A 26,435-nucleotide genomic window follows, 5' to 3' on the forward strand; every position below is an offset into this window, starting at 1 on the left:
GGCAGGACCAGGACACCGGGGCAGGACCAGGACACCGGGGCAGGACCAGGACACCGGGGCCACCCGGAGCCACCGCCTGCTGCTCCAGTTCCTGTCAGACCAGCTCCCCGGGACAAAGGGATAACTCCACCTTCTCCTGCGTGTCCCACCCCTGCCAAGCCAGCAGCCGTGCCGTGACATGCCGTGCCGTGCCGTGCCAATTCACCATTCCACGCTTCCTCATCCCCCTCCCCGTCCATCCCCACCCCCCCAGCACACCCCAAAGCCGGGGCAGCAGGCTGGGATCCGGCCAGGCAGGTGCCAACCACAGGCTGAGGGGCTGGGAAGGGAGAGCCCTGGGGTGGGACACTGCCAGGCCACAGGGCAGCGCTGCCAGGGACTGCCCTGCAGGGACAGGGCACAGCTGAGGGGTCAGGGCAGGTGGTGACTTGGCTGATTGGTGACTCAGAGGAGCTGGTTTGGTGGCCATTGTCCTCAGGAAGCTTCCAGGGAAATTCCAGGGACTGGGATGGGGACAGGGCCTTACTGGGGTGGCTCACACCCAGCTCAGCTCACACCGAGGGGCTGTGGGGCCCAACAATTCAATTCCAGGGACAACTCTGGTTCCTGGGAGTGCTCTGGGGAAAGGCACCGTCCCCAGTGTCCCACCTGAGCCACTGCTCTCAGCATCCTCAGCTCCCACACACCCACAAGTGCTGGAAATTCGCCTTTTTTTCCCCATTCTTCCCCTCCTTTCACCTGTACCCAGCCCTGCTGCACAGGGAGAGGGAGAAGAGGGACCTCTCCTCTTCCCAAGCCTTTGGGAACAGCATTCACGTGGGCAAAGGCAGCTGGAAGATCTCCCTGCAGCTTTGGAAAGGATGAGCTGGATTCAGGTCGAATGACAACCAGAGTCTTTATTCCAAGAGTCCCTTAGGATGGTTGCAGACATACAGACACACACATATTTACACTCTTACACACCTCACAGAGTTTGAACCAATAAATTAAAACAAAAAGAGGACGAGGGGGAATTTTTTTTTCCTTTCCTTTTTTTTTTTTGTCGTTTTTCTGTCACGTAAGAAACAGCAACTCCCCGAGGCGAGGCTGGGGGAACCAGCTGCAGGATGGCAAACAGAAGCCAACGGGGACACGACCCCGGCCCAGAAGCCGCAGTGACAGGGAGCGTGCTCAGGTCACACTCTGGCTTCGATGCACTCCAGCTGGACCATCTCATCCAGCCGGCAGCCCTCGGCTTGGGCACAGTGGCTCAGGTGGGCACTTGGGCTCTGGGCACCTCTTGCTCTGGGGGTGTGGGGGCAGCCTGCGGCAGTCTGGCACAGGGGGGACTCGCACTCGTCCGAGGTAATGTCCGGCACGTCGTCCGACTGGCTGTCCGAGCTCTCCAGGTCGCTGCGGATGCTCTCGGGCTGGGCCAGGGTGATGTCCCACGTCTGGCTGGCAACGCAGTCCTTTTGCTCACAGCTTTGGTGTTCGCACGTCTGCTCCCGCTTGTTGTCGTCCTCCTCGTCTTCCTCCTCCTCCTCCTCCTCCTCCTCTTCCTCGTTCTCTGCCATCTGGGTGTGGACGTGCAGGGAGTCCTCGGTGCTGCTGCCACTGGTCAGCTGGTAGTGACTGGGTTTGGCTTCGATGTCCACCTGGATCTCCATGTTATTGCACTCCCTGCAGGAACAACCACCCTCACCTTACTGGGTTTGACTGGGCTCTACTGGGAGGATCACACCCCCCCCAAACACGAGCAAGATGCTGCTCATCACCCCACGACTCGCTGCTCTCCAACAGAGCCAAGATCACCCCCAGGCTGAGCTGGGAAAGCTCCAGAGTCCCCTCAAACCGCCAGAACAGCCCCTGAGGGTGCTGGGCTGCAGATCCCCTCCCCAGCCTCCCCACCACACACGGAGGCTGCTCCCAAACTGTCCCCAGCCCTCCTCCCGTGCTAGAAGGATGGATGCCTGGTGCAAACACGGCCATCCCACCACCCACAGCAGCGCTCACAGAGCCTGCATTTCTCCAGGACGGCCTCCACCAACGCTCTGCTCGGCACTCCACGTCCTCCCACCTGTCCTGGGGGTTGTAGGAGCTGATGATGGAACCAGCCATGGCTCGGGTGCTGGCGTTGTCGCTGATGGCCCCCAAACTGACCGAGTCTTTGGGGAAAATCTCCTTCTGGACATCTGCCTGGACTTCCAGCCTGCAGGAAAGAAGAGGGTTCCTCAGAAATGCTTCAGGAGCACCAACCCATCCCTGCTCCCCACGGGAAGGCAAGAATCCCTGTGAGCTGGCCCAGCTCAGTGTGACAGGAGTTTAACCCCAGTGGCTGCTCTGATTTAGTCTCATTTTTGCCTCCATTTAGGCAAATCCATTCCGTTTTCCATGACGAAGGCAAAGCCGTGTTTACATCCATGACTCACACGATTCCTGCGAAGAGCTGATTTCCATGGATCTCGCACAGAGCTGTGATTACATCCCGGCTGCCACATCAACACGTGGCTCTAATTACCCAGCAAACTGACTCACAGGCAAGTTAGGAGGAAAACTGTGGTGCAACCTCCTGACTTGGAGAGCCATGACCCTGCTTGCAGAACAGGAAGCATTGAAGCCTCCAGGCTGGGATAACAGGGCTGGAATAGCTTTAAGCAGGGCAGGCAGGAGCTCTGTGCTGCTCCAAATTAAGCTGAAGCATCAGCTCTGTGGTCTCAAGGAGCTCAGTAGGGATCTGTCCTCCTTGCAAGAACTAGACTGGCACTGACTCCAGAAACAGAATCACAGAATGGTTTGGGTTTGGAAAGGACCTTAAACATCATCCAGTTCCAACCCTGTGCCACGGGCAGGAACACTTTCCCCTAGACCAGGCTGCTCAGAGCCCCATCAAACCTGGCCCTGGAACATCTCCAAGGATGGGGACTCCACAATCTCTGTGAGCAATCTGTGTCTCCCCACCTTGGGTGGCTCTGGGCTCCAGATCATCCTAGGTGATCTCCTAGACCTGGTTATTCTACGGCAGACCAACAAAACCAGCACGACACAACCCCTGGATCAAAGCAGCTTCACTCACACTGCTGGAAAGCTCCCCAAATCAAACCCACTCAACCCACAGAGGCCTTGGGAACCCCTCTGCTTTCCCCACGGCCCAGTTACCTGCTGTACTTCCCCTTGCTCCCCGAGAGGACCCCCCCGCTCAGGGTGCCCCCGGACAGGGCGGCGAAGCTGGCGGTCTCGCTGTAGTTGCCCTGGATGACGCTGAGCCCGTCTGTGGGGCTGCCACTGGTGCTCAGCACACTGGTCAGCCCCTCAATGCTGCTCTCTCCGATGCTGGGGTTCTTCAGGGCTCTCCAGGCATCGGCCACTGCGGGGAAGGAGAGCACAGGGGTTGGATTGGCAGTGGGAGCGCTCGGCTGCGATGGCTCATCTCAGGTTTGGGAGACATCAGGACCATAAAGCATTTCATTACGAGAGGCAGCAACAAGAGCATTTTTGCTTCACCCCCTTCCCATCCCCAGTTACTACCTGTGATGGGTCCATCATCTTCATCAAACTCGATTTTCACGCCCTTTCCGTTGGCTGTGCTGACCCCACAGCCACCGCCCCGGCACAGCGAGATGGGCACGACCCCATAGACGTAGGCCAGCATGATGGGGACCCCAATTCCTGGAGAGGAGGAGGAGCTGGGTTAAGAGGAGCTTAAAGATGTGTTGGGTAGACAGAAAAGATTTTTTAGGGACTCTCTGAGTCATGCTTTTGTTGCTTTTAAAGGTTCCAATTCACAGTTATGCAGACAGACAGTGGAGGAGCCCTGTGGGCTGAGTGAACCCCAAGAGCATTGAACCCCCAAGGCGTCAGCCACCAAACCATGACAGGAGGCAGCTCTGTGTGACAGGGGACTCCAGGATGGGCTGTGGCACAGCCAGCTGGAGCTGCAGACAAGCCCTGTGCTGGCTGCGGGCCAGCTCGAGCACACCAGGATGTGAGACAGCGTCGTACCCAAACCCACAGACAGCTGCACTCTGCAAATCATCCTACAGCCACCCCCGTGGCACTGGGCTGGGCTACCCACTCGTCTCAGTGGCTACAAGGGACGGGGCAGAGCCCACTTACCCACACTGACAGCAGCAATGACTGGAGAGGCGATGACAGACAAGGTGACCCCACCAGTGATGGCCAAGTTCCTCTTGTGCTTGGAGGTTTTCTTCCCCTCATACCTGCTGTGGATCTGGCGGAAGAAAATGCCCCAGGTGAGAACAGCAGACACCCAGGGGACATTAAAAAGTGATTTCACAGCTTTGCCAGCTGCATGAGCCCTTGGAGAACCTCATTTGGAGCACAGGTCTCCTCACAGAGCAGACCTAGCAGGAGGGTCTGTGTTGAAGAAAAAGAAGCAACAAGCACAGGGCTGATGGGCTCAAAAGGAACCCCCTGGGTGCTCCCGGGTCAAGGCAGAGGCACAAGAGAGATGCAAAATGCATTTGGGAGGCCTCGAGCCTGAAGGGTTACCAGGGCTATCGGCCACCACCTTCTCCCTGCCCACACAAAGCCCAGGAGATAAGAGAAGCTTCAGAAGAGAAAACTGAGTTTGGGTTCTGTGACAAGATCCACCCTTCCTATCAGCTCTAAATTTCTGGTCAGCGCAGAGAACACCCCAAAGCCTTCTGCCCCCCACACTCACCTTCCTCCCAACGTACACAGGGATGCCAATGACCATGGCAGGAATGGCAATGCCAGCAATGAGGGAAATGCCCACAGGAGCTCCAATCAACGTGCCCAGCTGCCAGAGAATCTTCTTTTTCCGACTCCATGGCTTTTTGCCCCAGAATGTACAGCCAGAGGGGCTTCATGGAAGGGAAAAAAAATGACATTAGCACTCCAGCAATTTCTATAAGCTCCTGAGAATCCCAACTTCAACTTGCACATGAATAAAAACCCAAAATTTAGGATACGGGTAGACAACGCAAATAAGTTTTCTGTCTTTTTTTTTTCCCAAAGGTGAATATCACACTATTGGGTCTATGTTTAATGGTCAGTACACTGAGATGTCTCAAAGATAATTGTATCAGGAGCTTTGTTTGGTGTGGGAAGAGCACCTGAATGCTGTAAAGTGGGACCAGAGTTCATCTCTTTGGGTCAGAAACAATAAAATCTCGCTGAAGCAGGAGGGTGAAAGTCCAGCGGGGGCAGTGAACTCCTCCACAGAGCCCGAGAGAGGCACGTGCTGCTGCCCTGCTCACCTGAGGTAATGCAGATCTGAGATCTCCTTCATGCAGAGCCAGCAGAACTCGCAGCCGCACACGGCGCACGTCATGTGGTTGCAGCTGCCGTCGTTCATCTTGATGATGTAAGCACTGCAGCGTGGGCACGGCTTGATGTCATCGGCTGAGGGGGGGAAACAGGGGGTTCAGGGGGGATCCCTGCCCCGAGAGTCAACAACCAACCAGGGGATTCTCATCAAGGACTGACATCTTTATTTTCTCTGCGGCAGAACACCTTTGCTGCTCACGGGGGGCGGTGTGTCTTTAATTTATCTCAGAGAAGATAATTTTGGTGGGACAGACCCTACCAACAGCAGGGACTGGGAACAACAGCCACTTGAAAAAGCTCATTCTAATCTTGAATGGGATGTATTCCAGAATTCAGGCTTAAACACAGGGAACAAGTCATACCTGCCCAGCACGAGGAGCCATTACTGAGTTGCTCCACGGAGGTGATTCATGGGCCAAGAACAACACAACAACTGGGAGAACAGGCACTGGAGAAAGCCCAAACCTGGCCTTTAGGGGACCAGGGGCTGCAGCCACACACAGCTGCAGAGGCTGCCCAGGCCCCAGCCTGCTGCTGGCAGAGCAGGATAAGGGGTTTTCATCCCTTCCTTAATTCAGGCATCATCTGATCGTGGTTATGCAATGGCTGTGCCGTGGTTCAGGGCTCTGCTGGCCCCTGCAAAGCTCAGCAAGATGAAATCCAGCTGTGAGCCCAGCTCACACCTTATTAATCACCAGGCTGGATCCAGCACGGCGGGGTGGGGAGAAACCACTGTCTCAAAAACCTCCCTTCCCGTGGCTAAGTGCCCTTCCTGGCAGGGATCTCTCTAACAGGATAGAAAAACTGGGTTTTTCTGCTGGCTGGGGCAGTATCTACGCTGTCCATTCTTAGGGCTCTCTAAACTGGGGCATGTTGGACCTCGGCACACCACTAAGCCACCTCAGAACCACCCACGACAGCTCCACGCTGAGCGAATTAATGTTTGAACTCCTCACATGGGAGGAAAAATAGGGTATTTTGTTTGGGGGTAGGGCAGGGCTTCAACAAATGGCCTCACTGCCCACTTCCAGAGTCAATACAGTTATTTTTAAGGAACACAAACTCAGCAGACACAGCAGCTCCTACCAGGCATGGAGGAGTTCTGTGGGTTGGCATTTTTTTGGTACCTGCCATTACCAAGAGCTAAGAGTGCACGGAGCAGAGCTCCCCACACTCAGCTGGCTGCAAGTGCTGCTCTTCACCACCGGGCAACTTTGAAGCTGCAACAGTAAAAAAGTGACTGCTTGTTCAGGGTTTAGCTCAGCAAAAAAAAGCAAGAACATCCAAGATCAAAAGAGCCACAAGCAGAGCCGGGGCGGATGAGGGGAGTTGCCGTGACACAAAAGGCCCCAAAGCACATCATCACCTACTGATCTATTTGGTGCTGCTGGAAGAGATCAGATGTGTTCAACACACAGGAGGAGGGGAAATGACTCTGAGTTTCACAGCTGCTGGAGACACTTTGAGGGGAGGAGGTTTGCACAGACGTGCCGCTTCCTCATCACACACACACACAGAGCCAAGCAGCCAAAAAATCAGGGTGTGACTCTTGCAGGGCAACGAGCTGGAGCCTCGTGGGTGTCTCTGAAGTTGGGATGTTCTATGAAAAATGGGTAAATCCATACCTGGCCCTGACTCCTGTCCGTAGCTGAGGCCCGAGGTGTGCTTGGTCCGTACGCGCAGGGTCTGCGCCCGCTGCTGCCGGGCCATGTCACAGGTTTGGTTGGGGTGCCATATCTGCTTGCAGTGGTAGCAGAACTCTGTCTGGCAGCCATCCCTCTCACAGGTCAGCTTGGGGCAGCTGGCACAGCCGTAGGCGATCACCGCGTACCTGCGGGCAGGAATTCACACACAAAGTCACCGAGGGAGACTTGCTTTCGTTCACACGCCCCAGAGCCACCGGCCCACCTCCCCCATCTCCCTCCTGCTCACTGCCACAGCAGCCTCCACACCAGACACATTCCTGAGCTCTGCAGGGCCTGAAATTAAGCACTGCTAATTGGGTTACTCAGGGCAGGGACCTTTCCTGCAGGCAGCTTGAGATGCTGAGTTGTTCTCTCCTCAGTAACTGCTGGCAGTTCTCACTGGCAGCTCACACAGGGCAGATTTGTCTGGCCCAGTGTGCCCAGCTAACTCCTTGCTGTTTCCTCCCAGGATGGGCTCTGGCTGCTCTTTCCACGCACACACATCCCTCGTCTCCTTAGGACAGATCTATGGATGGTCCAGGGGAGCCTAGGAAAGCTGAGCCTGTCCTGGGCACTTCCATCAACTGAATGATTCTAAAAAAGTGGAATAACAGCTCCAGAATAACAGTTCCACACGCAGCAAAGTCAACAAGCGAGCTCCTGAGGATCTCCTCAGAACTTCCTTTTCCAAAGAGTGGTGAAGAACAATGCCCTGCCTTTGGAACAAGACAGAATTGGAGTGAAATAATCGACTGTGCAAGAGAGAGAGGCCAAGCTCAACCAGCTCAGTGTGACAGTAGCGTGACACGCCCAGAAGGAAGTGTCCTGTGTACACAGAAGCCTAAGCAGCATCACCAAGCAGTGCTGCAGAAATCTGAGTGACAGTCACTGAGGATGAGGCTGTTTCCCCTGGCAGGGGCTGACACGAGCAGTTCCAGAAGTGCCTACCCAGTCCTGCAACACCCATATGGCAAAAAGGGTATTTTTGTTAGTGGTCAGAGGAGAATAACTCCTGTTTGAGGTTTCATATTTAGAGCTTGTGTGGCTCGAGTTGTATTTGCCTCTTCTTCTCCGAGGCAGCGGCGTGAGAACCACTGAATGTGTCATACCACAATGATTCACATCCCGTGGGAGTTGGAGCAACTTCATCCTGCCAGGCTACGACAGCATCGCCAGAGAAACAACGTCTGAGGGCTGGCAGGCACGACTGCAGCCCTACCTGTGCATCCTCACACCTGCACCTGAGCCCAGCAGGAGGAGAGACGGGAAAACTCCATCCCTGGAAGGGCCCCATGGCTGGATGAACTTTAAAGTCCCTTCCAACCCAAACCGCTCTGTTCCTACGTGATAATTCTGTGATGGAAATGACCCAGGGGGTTGGGAGGGATGAATTCGATTCCCGTGCACCTTGTCTAAGGAATATCCCACTAAATTTCCTCACCCTGCCACTAACCCCCCCCAACCAGCCTGCCCTTGGCAAAACAGAAAGGAAAAGCTTCATCTGCCCAGCTGTGTTGTGACACTGCTATTTCAAACCACAACAGCAGCCTAGGAGAGCTCAGTGTAATATATTAAGCACGCTCTAAATAAATTATCTCCTCACTCAAAATGTTGTTGGTTTTTTTTTTTTTTAACACTCAAGAAATTAAAATCATCAGCACTTATATTTTATTGCTGGAGCTGAAATGACAAATATCAGGCCCAAGCCCCCAGCTGTGGGGAAAGAAGCTCCAGGAGTGTCTAGTGGGGAAAGAAATAACACATCTCCATGTCAAGGTCACCTAGAAAATGGGTTTTGAAGCAAAATGCTGAGGAATAGACATGGCAGGACCTGGATGGACAGTGGTTCTCCTCTTCCACTGACCTCTGACATACTGCTGGCTTACATGGCCATTTTCAGGCTCAATCCCTTTAGATAAGAAGAGAAACTGAGTTCTCCTCCCTGAGTTTTCCCCCACAAAGCAATGTGAGCATTTCCTGAGACCCCAGGACCGGCACAGCTCCACTTCCAGCCCCCTCCTTGGATGGCCACGAGTTTCCTCTGTCCCTCCCCTTGCCCATTCACGGATCTCAGCCCACACACCTCCGTTTGCTTTCAAGGTTCTGTTTTTCTCCCAAGCTTTTGGGAAGGCTGCAGTGTGACAAACACTAGACAGCGATACCACCTGATTGTAGCAAGGGGAAAAAAAAAAAAAAAAACCAAAAAACGGAGCTGCAAACACAGAAAATGATTTGTTTTGCGATGGATGGCGCATCAATTGACCAGGGTCTCCATGGCAACACGCACCGGTGTTGTGTTCTCCTCCTCCTCTTCCTCCCGGGCAGCACAGCCAGGCTCTTTCATTTAGGAAATGCTGCGGGATGTGAGGAAGGCACAGGGTGTTTTTAGGGTCCTTGATGCTGCCACCTCGGTGAGGTGACCGGAGAATGCCACCCCAGCCCTTGTGGGGTCGGTAATGATAGAACCTTTAGCATTTTTGTTGTAACTTCACTCGGGGGTTTTGCTCGCCTTTGCCCAGGGGGAGGGGAATTGAAGTTTCAAAAGCCCGGGTGAGGCCTCCTGAGCTCTGAACATCAACAGATTGGGAGGAGCCAGAAGAAACAGAGGAAATAAAGGGACATCAACAAGCATCACCCCCTGGCGAGGCTGGAGACACCTGGTCTGGGGAAAGATCGGTAAGAGAACCAAAGAATGAGGACTGAATCAGCACCGAAGGGATCAGTAACCAACAGGAGATGGAATCATTGTGGAATTTAGGACAAACAAACGTGAATTTCTTGGGGGTTTTTAATGTATAAATGTGTGAAAAGTCTGGTAAAGAACCAGGTGGGATGGAAGGATTTTCACTGCACAAGCCAGGCACGTGTGGATGGAATGATTTCTGCTGCACATCCTGGCCAGAATAAAGGAATGCCTTGATTCTCTGACACTGAAATGACGCTGCTGGCCAGTTTCAGTTCGGGTGACAGCGGTGGGTGACATCCAGTGCCAAACATCACTCTGCCGTGCCCCCAGCCCTACACTCTGTACTACTCCAGCACTACTACAGCGGGGAAAGCCCGCTGTAAATAATTCATACCCTGATTTTACATAAGCACAGCCACACAAGCTCTGCTGGGAAGAATGAATAGGGTGATTAATTCCTCTCCCTGCCGGAGGGCTGATTCCAACAGCCTTTGTTCGAGCGCTACAGACACGCCAGCAGCGCTGGTCCACTCGAGCTGTCTCCAACATCTCCAACAGCCCCCGGGTCGCTTCTTGCTCTTCTGGGCAGCTGGGAGGAGGATGCCAGCATGTCACCTGGCTCATCCTGCTCCCTGACTAGCCAGGGAGGAGGCTTTAGCTCAGAGAAAGAGCCGCGTGTGGCACCAAACCCCCCCCAGAGGAAGGGATCAGGCTCAGGCTGTCACAGAGGCAACGCCCTCCGGGCCGTGCTGGAGCTGGCTCCTTCCAAGCAGCCAGCCCGGGTGACGCCGCTGTTTGTACACCTTATCCTGGGCACAGATAACATCACAACAGTCAAGGAGCTGAGATTCGGCGAGCAGGAACCGGATTTTCCCCAGCCGGTTACCAGCAGAGGCATTCCCTCCGTGGCTGCTCTATCTCCCTGATCTTATCCCCAGCGCTGCTGAAATATCGAGATCTCGCACTTGATTTGGCTTCAGAAAGGAGCAAAGGTGTTGTTTGCTGTCAACTTCACCCTCTGAAGGAACAAGCCATTATGCAGGATGCTCGAGAGGCCGTGAAATGGGTAACCTGAGCCAGGTTCACTGATTTGCATAGGATGCCTATTACAAGGCTCTGATTAAATCTTCACAATCCTCCCACCAACTTTTCCATTCCGACTACTAGGTCAGACTTTCCTTTCATGTTCCTGCTACCCAGAATTGCCATCCAAGCTGAGGTGTAGCTCAACTTCACAGCACTTCTCTTAAGTTCCCCGACCAAGCCCTTTTCCAGGCAGCTTCGGCTCACGCCCAAAACAGAAACCTAACAGAGTTCGTTTAAAAGAAAAGGGAAGAGAAAATGAAAGCAACACGTTCATAACTACACAGTCATCAGGCTTGGCTGGGCTGACTTCTGGACAGACAGACGTTTCCTCACTTGGGCAACGGACAGTGAGTCAACATCACTCCTCTCTGCTGTGTATTCCTGTCCTCACTGGGAAAAAGTGACGGGTTCCTTCTTCCCCACCACTGGAGGCTGCACCGTTGTCCCCATGCACTGTCCCCAGGACTGGCAGAGGAATGCACAGCTGGGAAAGTCCACACTTACCATTTGTGCACAAAAAAAAAAGGTTTCTGTTACATTAGGGAAGCGATGGCTTTGCTAAAACCCCCCCTTCAAGTCATATCACTCCTACCCAATCTGTCTGTGTTTTCACAATCCCCAAGGTCAGATCCTGGAGCTCCTGAGAGATAATGGGGATAGATGGAATTTCGGTACCCAAGGCCTATCAGCTGTCCTGAAGAGACTGCAGATAAGCAAAGAACCCCTGCAGCGAGGGCTCTTCCTGGGACACAGCAGCGCCCTACTGAGGGTGAGCCACCCCTCCCTGTGCTGTCCTGGGACGCACGTGGGCACGGGCAGCTCAGTGAGTCCCGGGCCACCCCAGCCGGGATGGGGATGCCATCCGCAGGACCTGCTGGGGATAGGCAGCAACCACAGCGCGTTCCACTTCACCCAGCTATCCCAGCACGTGTTGGGGACAGGCAGCATCCCTCCAGGGTGGGGTCTACCTTCCCCAAGACGCCCCGGGACAGAGAGATGGGGCAGCACCCTAAGGAGACAGCAGGCTTCCCTGCCAAGCTGTCCCAGACGGAAGGGACGGGGGTGTCCCCCTCCACACGCTGTCCCAGCATGGAGAGGACAGCACCCTACGTGGACAGCGGTTCCCCACTCCCCAAGGTGTCCTAGGACGGAGAGACGAGCTGGTCCCCCGCTGCCCGGGCTGTCCCAGCACGGAGCGGCATCATCCCACCGCCACCGCATCACTCACCCGCAGTCGGGGGCCGGACACCAGCGGCAGTCGGGGTCGGCGGCGAGGCAGCGGCGCAGCATGAACTCCTCGTACTTGGCGACGAGGTGCGGGGAGTCGCGGAGCAGGCGGCGGATGTCGGCGGGGTTGAGGCGCTCGCTGCACTCGGGGCAGCAGATGTTGACGCGGGACTCGGTGATCTCGATGCGCAGGTACTGCCGCAGGCAGGCCCCGCACGACCGGTGCGGGCACGACAGCAGCCGCGGCGCGTTCTCCGCCGGCTGCCGCACCAGGCACAGCGGGCACTCCAGCTCCTCCTCGCCCTCCGGGACCACCGGAGCCTCCTCGGGGGGCGGCGGCGGCGGCGGCGGCGGCGGCGGGGCCGGCGGGGCGGCGGGGGGCGGCGGCGGGGCGGCCGGGGGCGGCTCGGCCTTGGCGCGGCGGCGGCCGCCCGCGGCGGAGGCGGCGGCGGCGGAGAAGACGCTCTGGAAGGAGAGGCGGCGGCGGCGGCCGGGCTTGGGGCACTTGGCGGCGGCCGAGTGGATGGATGAGGAGCGCGGCGACTCGGAGTCCCGCTCGGAGCCCATGGCGGCGAGGTTAGCCCGGCGGTGTCACCGGCGGCGGGGTCCGAGGTGGTGGCGGCGGATCAGTCCGGGGGCTCCGAGCGCCGCGTCCCTGCCTCGGCCGCGCTGTAACGAAAGCGGCGCCGGGGCCGGGTGAGCGCGGCTCCGCCTCGTCCCGCCCCGCACCGGGCGCGGCCGCCGCCGCCGCCATTTCGGTTGTGGGCACCGCCCCCGGGCAGTCCCGGAGCCTGCGGTGCCCGTCCGTGTGCCCGTCCCCGTCCCGCGGCTGGGGCGCCTGGAAGTGGTTCTAAAGCATCTCGGTGAGGTAGAGCTGAGCCTCCGCTCTGCTTCTGGGCTTCCCTTGGTGCCCCCCGCCCCTCAGCGCCTCCATCTCCCCTCAAGCGCCATTGCTCCCCTCAGTCCCTGCTCCCCTCAGCACTTCCATCTCCCCTCAGCGCCATTGCTCCCCTCAGTCCCTGCTCCCCTCAGCACTTCCATCTCCCCTCAGCATCTCCATTCCCCTCAGCACCTCCATCTCCCCTCAAGTGCCATCGCTCCCCTCAGTCCCTGCTCCCCTCAGCACTTCCATCTCCCCTCAGCATCTCCATTTCCCCTTAGCACCTCCATCTCCCCTCAGCGCCATCGCTCCCCTCAGCCCCTGCTCCCCTCAGCACTTCCATCTCCCCTCAGCGCCATTGCTCCTCTCAGCCCCTGGCTCCCCTCAGCATCATCTTCCCGGTCCCATCGGCACCCCCTGCTCCCCTCAGTGCCCCCATGTCCCCTAAACACCCCTGTCTCCCTTCAGCTCCCCATTTTCCCCTCAGCGCCCTGATTCCCTCAATGTTTGGGTGACACTCTCAGGCACATGGTGGCATTCATGGGGTGTCCTGCATAAGGCTAAGAGTTGGACTCGATGTTCCTGATGGATCCCTTCTATCTCAGCTTATTCTATGATTCTCCCTTCAGATTTACATCTTCTCAACATCCCTCACTCAGTACTGCCATGGCTGCCTCACCCAGGGCCTGGAATGGGGGGAATCTTCTGGCTGGATTGTGCAGACAAAAAAGGTTTCTATTTAAAAAAAAAACCCTGGGGCAGTTTGCTTTTTAACATCTCTCGTTGTTGAGGGGTGTCTATAACCTCAGGAGCCCCCTCTAAATCCATCCATCCCAGTGGAGCACCTTGTCCCTCGCTGTGTGTCCCTCCTTGATAACGTTTCTGAAGATCACATAAAAATTTACTCAGCTGGGAACTCCTCCCCGAGTGCCAGGTTTAGAGGCACTGAAACTACAACCCACATTCTCACTGCACTCATGCAGAAAGTTAAAAGCCTCAGCTTCCTTCCAGGGTTCCCCTGTGCCCAGAGGGGTCTGCCAGCCTCACATCCCATCCAAAGGCAGATAAACTAACAGGAAGGATGCTGCTTCTTATTATGCAGGGGAGGTGAAGCAGAAAGATCTGCTGCGTCTACGAAGAGCCTCTTAAATCAGCACAGAAGGAGCTGCCTTGCCTTAGACTGTCAGCTCTGACTGGACAGACTGTGGTTATTCATGTGACAAGTGTGGCTCCATCACTGTCTCCCAGCTATCACTGTTCCTGAAATCATCTCCCTCAGCAAAGCCTGTTTGCATGATTATTATTACCAGAATCCTTCAAGAGCTGGGATGGGAACAAGGAACCAGGATTTTGGTGCTGGTGCTGCTGGATTGCTGCAGGCAAAGACCCCAGATCTGTCACGTCGAGGATAATGATGACACTTCCCTGTCTGATGGGTGAATGAAGGCACAGAAGGAGTAAATCACCTGCACAAATGAAGCTTCCTCCTCTCCTAAACGCCCTGCAGCAATCCTGCTTTTCCCTGTTCCTTCTCCATTAATTCTGTGCCTGCCATGCACCCTCCCTCACTGCTTATCCCAAGATGTCTGCTACACCCCAGTCCTTCCCCAGAGATTGCATTCCCCAGACATTTGTCAGCTCTTCACATTCCTGCCCCAGCACACGGGGCTTTGGACCAGCTGGGAGTTTTGGACCACACTTAGGTTTGGCCCCAGAGTGGTAAATTCCTGCCTGGGATCAAAAAAACCTGTTAATTAGCAAGTTAATTTGGCAAGGGCCAAACAGCTCTGCTCCAAGAGAAGCAGGGATGCTTCCAGGGTGTCTGTGGAGCACATTTTCCCTGAGCAGTGAGCTGCTGAGCTGTGGTCCTTGGGCAGGCATGAAGATTTCCCTGACACTTTGTGCTGTGGAGCTCCCAGAGGAAAAGGACCCTTTTCCTTGGGAAAGGAGGGCCAGATGAAGAAGGGAGAGATGTTATATTGGTGTAAATCGAGATTATATTGAAATTACCTACTCCTGTCTTGAGACAAGCTGGGTATGAGGCATTTTCAAATGGCTGTCGCTGCCCATCTGTAGCAGAGACTGTCTTGCTTTGATGATTTCACTAGAAAAATCACACTCTTGACTGAAATAGAGAAACCTGAACAGGACTTGTGTGGGACGGATCTCCCAGACAGCACTCTGCCAGCTCAGCCCTGCGTCCTCTGCAGCGTAGAACAGACTCTAACTAATTGTGGGAAGGTTTCAGCTCAAAAGCTAATGTGAGACAGGCCTGAATTACCAGTAATGCAGACACAGAGAGACAGAGAGCAAAACCATCTGGAGCTCCTGGGAAAGGATGGGCTGATGGGGCAGAAATGACTCTTCGCTGCCTTATATGAGGAATCACGATACCAGCAAGGCTGGGGGAGGCCAGGGTAAATCCGAGTGACTTCAGAGCCATCTTCCCTCCTCTCAAGCTGTGCAGAGCTCTTGCCAGTGGTTATATATTTGAGGGAATTCAGTGCTTTTATGGAGCTCTGAGATACAGATTTCCAACTGTCCGGACCCTGCTGTGCTCCAGACTTCCCAGCTACTTAAAAACAAGTTCTCCATGGCAGAGGTGTTTCTCCACGGCGAGTTTCCACAGCCCTTGCCAGGAGCAAAGGCTCCTGCTCAGCGTGTTCCTGACTAGCAGTTTGAACCCGGTAGTTTGTTTTGATTCAAAAAAAAAAAAAAACCAACCACAAACACCCCAAGACAAACAGCCAGGAACTGGATGCAGAGGGCAGGAAAGCAAGCTGCCAGGGAGGAAAAGAGGCTGATTGGGATGTCACCGGATTGGGAGTGAGATCAGATCAGCCCCTCCCCGGAGCTGCGGGGAAGCTGCCACCAGCCTGACCGTTAAACTGGGGGATATTTGAAAAGATAAACCCAAACCAAACAAACAAAAAAAGATACAGAAGGCGGGGGCGTGACGAGGGGGGATTCAAACGCTGCGGCGAATCATTCTGCAAATCCCAGCTCCAATAGGCAAATTTGCTTTTGCTTACGCTGGCAGAAAGCTGGAAGATTGCTGACTTCCGACCCCGCTGGATTTGGCACAGGCGACTTTTAAAGCTGCCTGAAAGCGCTGTATCCCCCAGGAAGGCTTCCAGGGAGAAGGCTTTGTCCAGACACCGGTTGGAGCCACCCCACACTGCCCAGTGCCGTTCCCAGCCTGGATGGAGCCACTGGGGGAGGCTGAGCCGGGCTGGACCTGCTTTTGGGAGGTATTTCTCTTTCCAGAGAAATATCGTGGTCACCCACACCCCAAAAAACCCCTGCAAAGCAGAGTGACGGCTCTGTCACTGTCGAGGAGGAAGCGCCTCTGGTGATGTAATGAAAATTCCCCTTGGTAATTCAGAGAGTGAAAGCAGAGGCTGAGCTGCTGGGAAGGGATTGTGAAAGTCAGACTGCATGGAGGAAGCGGGGTGTGCCTGGCCGGGAATATCGCCGTGGCAGCAGGCACGTCGGTTTGGGCTTGCAGCCGACAAAATTGAAATTCTAGCTCTTACCACATCCCTTTTGCCCACCTTTCCCCCCCTTCCTGGTGACCCAAATATCACAGGTATGGGAAATACCTGCCTGATGCTCTCCTCCCTGGCATGCAGGACACAGGGGGTGTTGAAACAGCTATTTCAGGACACTCAAAGATCCAGTCTGCCTTAAACCTCTGGAATGCAGGCACCGAGGTGTGAACCTCTCCTCAGCACTGCCTCTTTTCTCTGGAAGCCCGTGGGTCTCCTCAGGGTTTCTCCCACTTTTCCCAGGCAGGGATGGGGGGGTTATTCAAGGGGGACAGGCTGCATTGCAGAGCAAATGGAGTTTAGAGAAAACCCAGCTCCTGTCGCTGCTTGCTGATGAAATGCAGGAAGGAGGGGAGCAGCTTTACACCAGGAATTCTTCCTCGTTTTTGCACAGGGAGACTCAGGAATGACTCAGCTCTGGTTTTGCTGGGCAGGCTGAGACCTTTGGCCCTATTAAGGTGGGACAGCCGGGGCTGTTAAAGTGATCCAGGTGCATCAGGATGCCAAAATGCAGATGGCAGTTTCAGGGGGTCTCTCTTCTGAGGACCCACCACGGGTCTCACCTGGGATGTGCTGCACTCACAGCATCTGGAGGAAGATGAGAGGGACACACAGATTGAAGTAGCACAGAGGTCGTTTTAAACCTCTCAGAAGTGCAGTGCGAGGTGTCCCCCCAGCTCCCTGCCCTGGAGAGTTGTGCCAGGGCCACGTGGGCTTCCCTACTCCTCTTTTAGGGGTCCCAGCTCCAGGGCAGGGATGTCAATCTCGGCTTGCCCGAGGCATTCAGCGGGGCTTAACCCCGAGAGCCTGGAGCTCTGCAGCGAGGGACGCTGAACGTTCATGGGAGCAGCTGTGAGTGCAGGAACTGAACCTCATTGGGGTCATTTTCTGCCAGGGCCCCGGGGAAGCACTGGGTGGTAATGACATGCACTGTGATCGTTTGTCAGATGGAGATGTCATTAACGGCAGCTCATGTCTCTCCAGGGAAGACACCCGTGGCTGGGGAGGGCTCTCCCCAGTGTGCACATCTCTGCCTCTATCCAGTTAGTTCGTGTTCTGTTTGCCTCTCCTGGTCCCCTGAGATGTGTTCAGGGAAGGAAGGAGATGATTGTGCTTGACTCCTCTTTTCTCTGCTGGACTTAACGAGGATTGACATTCTTTTAAATGAAGAGGAAGAGGCAGGGGATGAGAGCCTTGGGATCAGAAATGCAAGGCTCTTCCGAGAGGATTTGTTCTGGTTTAGTCTGTGGTTACACCTCCTCTCCCCTCCATCTCCCCATCCCACTCTGCTCCCTCCTAACACCCACACGCACGGCAATCTTCCACTCCCTGCTGTGACTTTCTGGGGAAGAGGCTGTCATGTGAAATCCTGGGAGAGAGTTACCACATGGAGCTCTCTGAAAGCATCAGAACAGCCCTTGCAGAACAGGCCGGCAGCCGGGGGAACGCTGAGCTCCCCCTCCCCGAAATCCTCTCATGGATGGGAGGTGGGGGGAGCGGGGAATCGTCTTGGAAGCTTGGGAGCCGCCTACACACATGGCAAGGCTTGTCAGCAGCTGATAAATGAGGTGGGAGGTGGGGAGATTTCGAGGGGGAGGAATGTGGAGGCTCTCGTGCCCACCTAGCTCCCCCATCCCGTCTCCTGCAGGGCTCCCACAGCTGGGGTGGCCACGGGCTTGGCCCCGTTGGTGACACACGTGCAGCGAGGAGAGACCCCAAAAAGGGACTCGGATGTACTTCAGCAGTGACGCAAAGGTAGGGACCATTAAGCAATTACTTATAATAGTAATCTGACATGCTTTTCCCCTCTACAAAAAGCAGCATTTCCTTTTGTAATAAAAGCACAGGCTGTTCTGTGTTCTTTATTCACCTCCACGCTCGCTGAACAGCTTTGGGGATAGAAGTGACAATGATCCCTGCTCTCAAGTCACTCTCACCACTGACCTGCTACCCTTAATGATGGGGGATTTATAGCTGACAAGGTTTAGCACTGTATGGTGCTGCCATCAGGATAGGGCTGGCCAGATCCCTATGGCAGGAGGAAGGAGCCAGACGCCCTCCTCACCTGAGTCATTAAATAGACAATTAAATGTTTGGTGTTGGCGTAAACACAGGCAAATTAGTCACTGGAGAAAACCTCAGTGCCTGTGATGGCTGGCTGTGGTTAGAAGGTGGTGGTGACAAACACCTGTGACAGCAGAAAGCCAAGAGGCATGGAGATGGCATGGCATGGCATGGCATGCTCCTGGCTCTGGAGTATCTCCCTGATGCCAGCTGGTTTTTGGGATGCTCAGCATCTTGCAGGACACGAGCAAACGTGGCCATAGCAGAAGCAGCAAGATCAAAGTGAAATCTTCAGGAGGAGCACCCATGGAGAGCTGAGGAAGAGTTTGTCCTGCCCTTCAGAGAGCAGATGCACAAGGCAGAGCTCTGGCACGGGCTTGGATTTCTGCAAGGAGAACAGAGTGAGGCACTGGCCTGGTTTCCAGGAAAGGAGAACAGTGTGTCACAGAGAAGGCATTGAAAAGACCTGAGGCTTCTGCCTCAGCTTTCGGTCTTACTCCTGCAGACACGTGGGTGCTTGGGAGTTCAAAAGGCTGAACTGGAGGCTGTCCTGCAGCTGGCACAGCACAGGAAGCTGTGGGCTCCTCCTGCAGAGCTGCTGGAGCAGAGACCACAGAGGGTGTCCCCGTCTCTGCTGGAGATCCCTGCTCAGCTCGCATCAATCCCTGCAGCGCTGACCTTTGCAGTGGGACTGTGGGAGTCCGAGGTGGGCAGGAAGGCTTGGCACAAGCCAAGTGCCCAGAGCCCCCAAAAAAACACTGGCAGCCCTTCAGCAACATCTCAAAACCTCACAGGATCTCTGACATCCTCTCCAGCTGGTGCATCCCACAGCAAGGTAGGGCTGGGCACACCACACGTTTCCTCCAGCTGACCCACCCGTTTCCTATTTTCTGCAGACATGACAACTAGTGAGTTAATCCTGCAGGCCATAAACTAAGCTGTATTAGCAGACACCATCTGTCCTGTTTCATTTGCTGATGCACGACCTATTTTGCTGTGTAGTGGAGCAGGCACTGCAGTTTTGGGGCTTGCATGTTGCAGTGTCCCTGTTGCCAGGGCGTAATCCACTGCTCGCAGGGACCTGCTAGTGGGAGAAAGCTCCAGTGAACTGAGCACCACTGGGACCTGCTGCCATGGGCAGGTGGTGGATGAAGCCTGTCCCAGTGGCTGCCTGGCCTCCAAGGAGGTTTGGGCTTCAATCCCACAAAGCACCTGGGAAGGGAAAGGTCTCAGCAGAACTTCCCAGAACGAACAGCACGACTGCCCTCAGCAGGGTCTTCTGAAGCCCCTTCAGCAATGGCCACATCCACATTCCCTCACTCGTCAGGAGGTCGTGGAGGGAGCTGAATTGTCATCCCAAAGTGGGGTTTATGGGAACAGGCTCAGCACTCCAGCCACACTGCTCTGGCCTGGGGTAATTTCTGTGCTGTACAGAGCTGAGCAATGGCAATCACACCAGGATAGGGAAAGACAGGAAGAGAACTCTTCCTTTATCCCTCTGGTCATGTCTTGGAGGAGTGTGGTGACCCTTGTCTGGGTACAGAAGTACAGACATTGTGAAAGGTCATAAAACCATCAGGATTTTCCAAGCCAGTTATTATTTGACTTTAGCAGCTCTTGAGGCAATTCCAAAGGTTAGTGCCTTGTCGAAAGAAGCCTCCTGAATTTACCAACTTTCAATTTAACTCAGCGCTGGTGGCAGGAATTTTCCCTGAGTTCTGAAACAAAAAGCCAGGAAATTCTGTGGATGTGTGCTAAGGAGTCAGGAGGGAGCTGAGTGCAGGGCTGGCTGCTAACACACTCATCTGTTCCTCAGAGCCAGGATGATCAATGGTCACTGACCTCTGCACTCCCAAAATCAGCCAGAGAATGTTCAGCTTCCTGCCTGACTGCACAAAAGTGGAAGAGAGAGTGGAAGGAATTATTCAGACTGAGCTTGGCCTCAGCCAGACCACCCCTCTCTGCCTTACCTCAGTTGCATTATTTGGGTTTTCCAAATGACTCCTGAGCTCCTAACGTGGCCCAAACCCACCCCCTTCTGTGCCATCAGTGTCCTCTGAGTATCCAGCACTGCCAGAAAGCTGGCCTGGAGTCATTCCCCTTTCCTGCTAGTCCAGCTCTTTTCTCTTAGAAACTGGCTTAAGCTCTGAACCCTGGCGTTTCCCACCCTGAAATCTGTGGTAACTCCTGCACAGCCTCACTGCCTGCAGAGGTGTTTGACCGCTCTGCTGAGCTCTGTACCCTCAGCTTCCAGCAGCAGCAAGCCCTGCTGTCTCCTTCCTGCCCTCCCAAAGCTTTTCTCAGTGTTCTTTTGTGCTGTTGACACGGCATCAGATGTGACAAGAAACAATGTTCCACAACGTGCCCTGGCGTTCCTGCAAGCTGTGCCCCCCAGCCTGCGCTGGGAAAAGGAGAGCTGGTGTCAGGGTCTCTGACTGAGGGTTTGGGGTGGAAACCCCCACTGCGTGAGACTGACCCCAACTTCTCTTCTTTCTCTCTTTGAGCTTTGCGAGGAGGATTGGCTCAAGAATTGTATTGATCTCAGTCCAGGAACAAACATTCCCCTTCCACAGGCCACAGCCTCTCTCTCCTGTGTGTCATGTGAGGAAGAGGAGCAGGGAAGGGCAGTGCTTTGCCAAGACTAGAACGTACCCAAAACTGTGACTGCTGTCAGGAGGTGGGAAGAGGAAGAAAGAGCCCATGTGGTCAGCCCTGGAAAGGGCAGTTCCTGCTGAGAACTGCCTGGGGAACAGTCCCATTTTCATAACCAGCAACAGCTGTGAAAAGGGGAAAGAACAGTGATTCTGGACCCTGCCAGCAGCACCTCTTGCCTGCAGCCAGGCTGGGGGAGCAGCGAGAGCTCCCAGCACAGCCCTCTGGCCCCACAGCAAGGAAAACGTGTGTCATTTTCCAGAGGGCCGAGCCAGCATTAACCAGGTGGGGAATGTGCGAGCCTCTCACCCTGAACACGTGCTTGCTCAGGGTTCCCTTGTCTCAGCTGAGATCTTTCCCCAGTCTGACCCTTGGCTGCCAGGCCCCAGCTCAGTCCAGGGCTGTTCCCCCTGTGCTCTGTTCTCTGCAGCACAACAAGGTGGGCAAAGGGAGAGGGGGGCTGTAGTTTGTCCTTCATTCCCGGGCTGGCGTGGAAAGGCAAATGGGGTTTGTTCTGCTGGGTTCTGCTGCTGACCCACGCCTTCCTTCCCGCAGCCTGATGCAGTGGCCACAAGCCTATTCTCTCTAACTTCAAGCACAACCCACCTTTACCACAACCAGGAAATTCCTCTTCTCTCTCCCTCCTCTCCCTCAGCCCTTCACCACCATGAGAAACACTCGCTCCTCTCTGGGGCTTGTCGTCTGAGGGCTGTCTTAACCAGTGTTGGAGCAAACTGTCCCCTGTGCTGCCTCAGGCTGGGCTGTGCACAGCAGAAAATTGAGTAGGAGGTTTCTGGGGCGATCCGTGTGCACTGAGACCTCAAATGCTTCTCTGAAATCAGGCCCTGCTGTTGCTCCAGAGCATCCTTCTAACAGGGAGGCAGCAGCCTCTCATCTGCCCAGCCCTGCCATCTCTGATCCGGGCTGCCATCCCTTTTCCCCTGAGCACCAGGAAAAGTCCAGTGCCTGACACTGAAGCAGCAGTAGCTGCCAAGAGCCTCTCAGCTGCCCCTGAGTTACAGAATCCCTCCCTGCAGTCTCTCAGGAGGAGCTGTCAGCAAAACCAGCCCTATTTAACCAAAGCAGAGACAGCCTGGCTTTACACGGCCTCCCTCTGCCTTTCCCAGCTCCCCTGGAATCAGGCATTCTTTGGGAAAAGCCTCTCAGGGCAGCACCAGCTCCTGTGCTTCTCCCTGGATGTGAAGCTCAGCCACAGCAGCATGCAGGGCTCCACGTAGCTCTGGGTGCTGCTCCAGCTATTCCCTCCCCCCTTCCATGGATCTCCTGCAGGATTCACAGCCCAGCACCCAGGGGTGCTCCCCATGCCCAGAACGGTGCCCTCAGCATGGGATGAGCAGCGAAATCGCAGCTGGAAAATCTGGCAGTGGACGTGGAGCAGAGCCCTGTCCCCGGGCTGGGGACCAAGAATGCCTCTTTCCCATCCAACACGCCAAGGCTCTGAGCCCTGCCAAACCCCAGTGTTTGTTCCTGCCTTTGGCAAGCAAGGCATGGCAACAAAAGCATGTGCGAGGCAGAAGGAGTTCAGTGAAGGAGGGAAGTGGGTTTCTCTTGGGTCTCTGTGACCTTTTCTGGTTTGGAAAGAACAGAGATGTGCAGAGATGCTCACAATGCACAGCAAGGCTGTTTCCACTGCCCCAGCAGCAGAAGAAACCTCGTGGCCTCCTTCAGTCACAAGAAATTGGAGCCCAGAGCCACAGCCCAGCCTTTGGCTGCTGGGGTGGAACCAGAAGTCCAGCTCCTGGGAGTTGGTGCCTTTGCCTGTTTGCAAGGAAAATTTATGTGCAGCCACGGAACCTCACTGTGTGCCTTGTCTTCCAGCCCTGGTTCTCTGGGATACAGCTCCTGCTGTGGGATGGGAACAATTTTTTTTCAGCTGGCAGCAGCTGAGCCAAGTTGTTTTGGAGTCCATGGACTGGGAGTTATGTCAGCAGTGCCCTTGGCCATGAGGATCCCACTGACTCTCACCTCTCTCCTTGGAGGAGCAAGCAGAGAGAAGGAGCTGTTGGGGCAGGGCCAAGAGAAGGGCTGAGACTGAATGACTCCAGTGATTTCTCCGTGTGCTTCCAGCCCTTACAGCTCAGCCTCAGAGAGAAGAAGTGGTGCTGGCAGGAGGAAAGAAGAGGAGTGGAGTTCTGTGCAGGTAAATCGGGAATGCGCCTCAATCCTTCAACAGCTGAGAGTCAGGAGCAGGTTTACAGCAAAGATGGAAAAGCTGATTTGGCCAAAGGGATAATATTTCTGTTGGGACCCAGAGAACTATTGATTACTCAAGTAACCTCAACTATTTAACAAACAGCCACCTCAGCAGAAAGAAATTTCAGCCTGGTTTTAGGGAGAGGATTGAGGGGTCTCCAGGGTGGCCAGGCAACAGTGGGAATGTGTATTCCCAGTCTCCTTGACTCTCCTTGCTGCCCTGCCCGCTCCCGGTGGCACCAGATAAGGAGTGAAAACAAACACCAAGTAGGTGCCTGTGAGTGCCCCTAACAAAGGAAGGGGGAAATGTTCACTGCAGTGGAGTCGTGGCCGAGATAGCCTGTGAAATAGGCAGGATTAAAATGTCTCACAGGACCTGGCTCGGCTCCCAGGGTCTTCTCTGGACACTGGCACAAAGGCAGCGCCTCCTGATGCTCCAGGTCTCTGCAGAGCCTCGCAGATCCATAGCACTTTTCCCAGGAGGGAGCACGAGTTCCCAGATAATGCATTTCTGTATTATTGTGTGCCTGGCAGTGACAGCCTGTGGTGGGGGCTGAACACTCAGGTGACAGAGCATGGCTGTGGGGACAGGGTCACATCAAGGCACCGGGAGCATGTCAGAGCCTCAGCTGCTGCAGCTGATGTGCAGATGCCAGGCTTTGTAATATTCACATGATCATCCCTTTTGCAGTGTAGGCAAGTATGGGGGAAAGCAAAGAGAGCCAGCTGAGCCTGGAGAAGGTCAAGGACTAGGAGGGGGTGACTTGGCCTTTCTGTTTGTGAGAGGTCCTGGTGCCATTCCCGCACTGAATTTTGAATAACCTTGAAAAAACTCAAGTTGGAACATGACTTTGAAGCAGTCCTGCTGCTGGTCATGCAGAACCACAACCTGGGGAATGAAACTGAAGAACAGCAGTGTTAACTCTTCCCTGCACCCTTCCCTAAGTGGCCCTGGGAGCCCAGCTCAGGCTGTGCCCAGTGAGGTCCCCCTTGGGGCACAGGGGCCCATCCCGAGCTGGCTCCCTCCCAGCACAGCTGCCCTGGGCAGAGCTGAGGGCTGGCACGGAGCAGCTGAGGGGCCCTCCCCTCCCTGCCTTCCCATGTCAGAGGCTCGGAATGCAGCTGGCCCTGCAGCCACCTGGGTGACAGCACTGCCTGTCACCCTCCCGGCGTGGGGCTCCCACCCCTTGCTCCCAGAGAAGCCCCACAGAGCAGCACAAGCTGTTGCTGTTCGCAGTTTCCATGCCATAAGCAGCACTGTGGCCACCTGGGCCACTCCCAAGGGGTCCCAGTAGACCCAGCATGTGTGCCTTGGTGGGCAGGGATTGTGCATCACACAGCAATTGCTTCCCTAATTAAAGCATATTTCTGCTTCTCGTTGTGATTACACTCTCAGGCACTCCTGGCTGCATTTCCTCATGGTCCCACTGGGTCACAGCCCCCAGCCCTTTGAATGCCTCAGGAAACGTGTTGGTTCAAGGAAATGGTCGTGACAGGAGCATTGGCCTCTCCCTGTTCTTGGATTTCAAGCAAGGTTTCTACTTTGTGCCTCTTTCATCTCCACTCCCACACTGGTTTCTGACACCCACAGGGGTCACCAGCATGGAGCTTTTGAGCCCAGATGTGCGTTCCTCAGTCAGGTACACCCTGAGAATCCTGACAGGCCAGCGTCAGGTCAGCACAGCTGCGTGGGGTGCTCATAAACTCATTTTCTAGTTTGCTGAGGCTGCGTATTCTGAGTGTAGGTGTAGAGTCCCTACACCCTGCTGCTGTGGGATCAGAGCTGGGAACCCACAAGCAGCAAGGAACCAGCCCAACTCTTGGATCAAGAAAAAGATGAAATTCCCCCCAGGACCACGGGCCAGCACAGCACACAGGTACTGCTGGGCAGAGGTGACCGTCACCCTTACTCCCTCTGCTAACAAAACAGATCCCGTTATGCAACCCTTGTGCTAAAAGGCAACACGACACCCAGAGAGGCTTCAAGGACTTCGTTGTTTTGCCTCCCAGGTTTGCAATCCCCAGGATCCACATCCAGAGAGCTCCTGGCAGTACCCATGCACCTGGCTGCCTTCCCCAGAACTATTGCACAGGCAGGGGAAGTGCTGAGGCTGCTGGGGATGTGCAGTTTAGGATTCCCACCACAAACGCGCTGCTGGGCTCCGTCCCAGTGCACCAGCTCTGCTCACAGCCTCCTCTAAGACAGATGCAGCTCAGGGCATGGAGTCTCAAACTTCTGATTAATTTCACCAATGACCCGTGCTGCAATCCCTAGGGAGAACTCTGCTGCCCTTCTCCAGCCAGGGACCAGGGCTGCTCTCCAGTCCCTTTATCCTGTTCTGGAAGTGCAGGTACTCCCGGCTCTTCCCAGTACAGCACCAGTGCCACACACACTGCTGTCACACACCAGTTCCTGCACCAGCCAGCTGGGCTCTGACCTGCTCTCGCTGTCCCACAGCCAAGCCCTGCTGTGCCAGGCTCTTCAGGCATTGTATAATATTCCCGCTGCCCAGGAGCCGTCCCCCAGCTCCACATCACCCCGAGAGATGCCGAGGCGGGCGCTGATCCCACGGCAGCCCGCGGAGCCCCCCTGCCCCGCTGCCCCCGGGCATCCCTTACCTGTCCCCGGAGCCCACTGCCGGTGCCGCTCTGTCCCCTCCGCAGTCTCCCCGCTCTCCCTTTCCCACTCCCCTTCCCTCTGCGCCACCTCCCCGCGTGATGTCAGCGCAGCCCGGCCCCCGCAGCCTCCCCAGCGCACCCTCCACGCCACGCAGCCGCCCATCGCATCCCGCTGCTGCTGCTGCTTCCCTGCCCAGCGTTGCCACAGCGACAGCAGGGGAATCCCATCCTCTGCTCCTCCACCTCCCAGGGCCTCGCTTGGTATCACCCACTGCAGCTCTTCCCAAAGAGACAGCGGGAAGGACAGGGCGACAGCAGGGGACAGCAGCAGGGAGCGGCCAGCCATGGCCTTGTGCCTCAACATACCTGCAAGGGAAGGGAGAGAGAGCAGAGGGAGCCGGGGGGAGCAGGCTCAGAGCAAACGGGCTCACCTTACCCGCAGCGGTGCCGCCCCTGGCCCCTGAGCTCTTCCCACCTTCCCA

The 26,435-nt window shown here is 55.5% G+C and overlaps 1 protein-coding gene across 1 annotated transcript; it reads right to left on the reverse strand.

The window, feature by feature from the left end:
* Positions 1 to 876: 876 nt before the first annotated feature.
* Positions 877 to 26,075, reverse strand: RNF19B (ring finger protein 19B). The gene is made up of 10 exons (XM_038160800.1): positions 25,954 to 26,075; positions 11,978 to 12,645; positions 6,918 to 7,123; positions 5,223 to 5,367; positions 4,664 to 4,826; positions 4,096 to 4,210; positions 3,508 to 3,648; positions 3,139 to 3,346; positions 2,060 to 2,191; positions 877 to 1,662 (listed from the first exon to the last, which is right to left on the reverse strand). The coding sequence occupies exons 2-10, from the start codon at positions 12,541 to 12,543 to the stop codon at positions 1,176 to 1,178; spliced, it is 2,163 nt and encodes a 720-aa protein (XP_038016728.1). The 5' UTR covers positions 12,544 to 12,645; positions 25,954 to 26,075; the 3' UTR covers positions 877 to 1,175.
* Positions 26,076 to 26,435: the final 360 nt, after the last annotated feature.

Source organism: Motacilla alba, chromosome 23, assembly GCF_015832195.1.
Source record: "Motacilla alba alba isolate MOTALB_02 chromosome 23, Motacilla_alba_V1.0_pri, whole genome shotgun sequence".
Classification (NCBI taxonomy): Eukaryota; Metazoa; Chordata; class Aves; order Passeriformes; family Motacillidae; genus Motacilla; species Motacilla alba.

Coding starts and splice junctions, on each gene's coding strand:
- RNF19B (XM_038160800.1), bottom strand. CDS start 12,543: ATGGGCTCCGAGCGGGACTCCGAGTCGCCGCGCTCCTCATCCATCCAC. Junction 3,649..4,095: donor CATTGCTGCTGTCAGTGTGG/GTAAGTGGGCTC, acceptor CCTCCTCTCCAG/GAATTGGGGTCCCCATCATG. Junction 1,663..2,059: donor TCCTACAACCCCCAGGACAG/GTGGGAGGACGT, acceptor TTGTTCCTGCAG/GGAGTGCAATAACATGGAGA.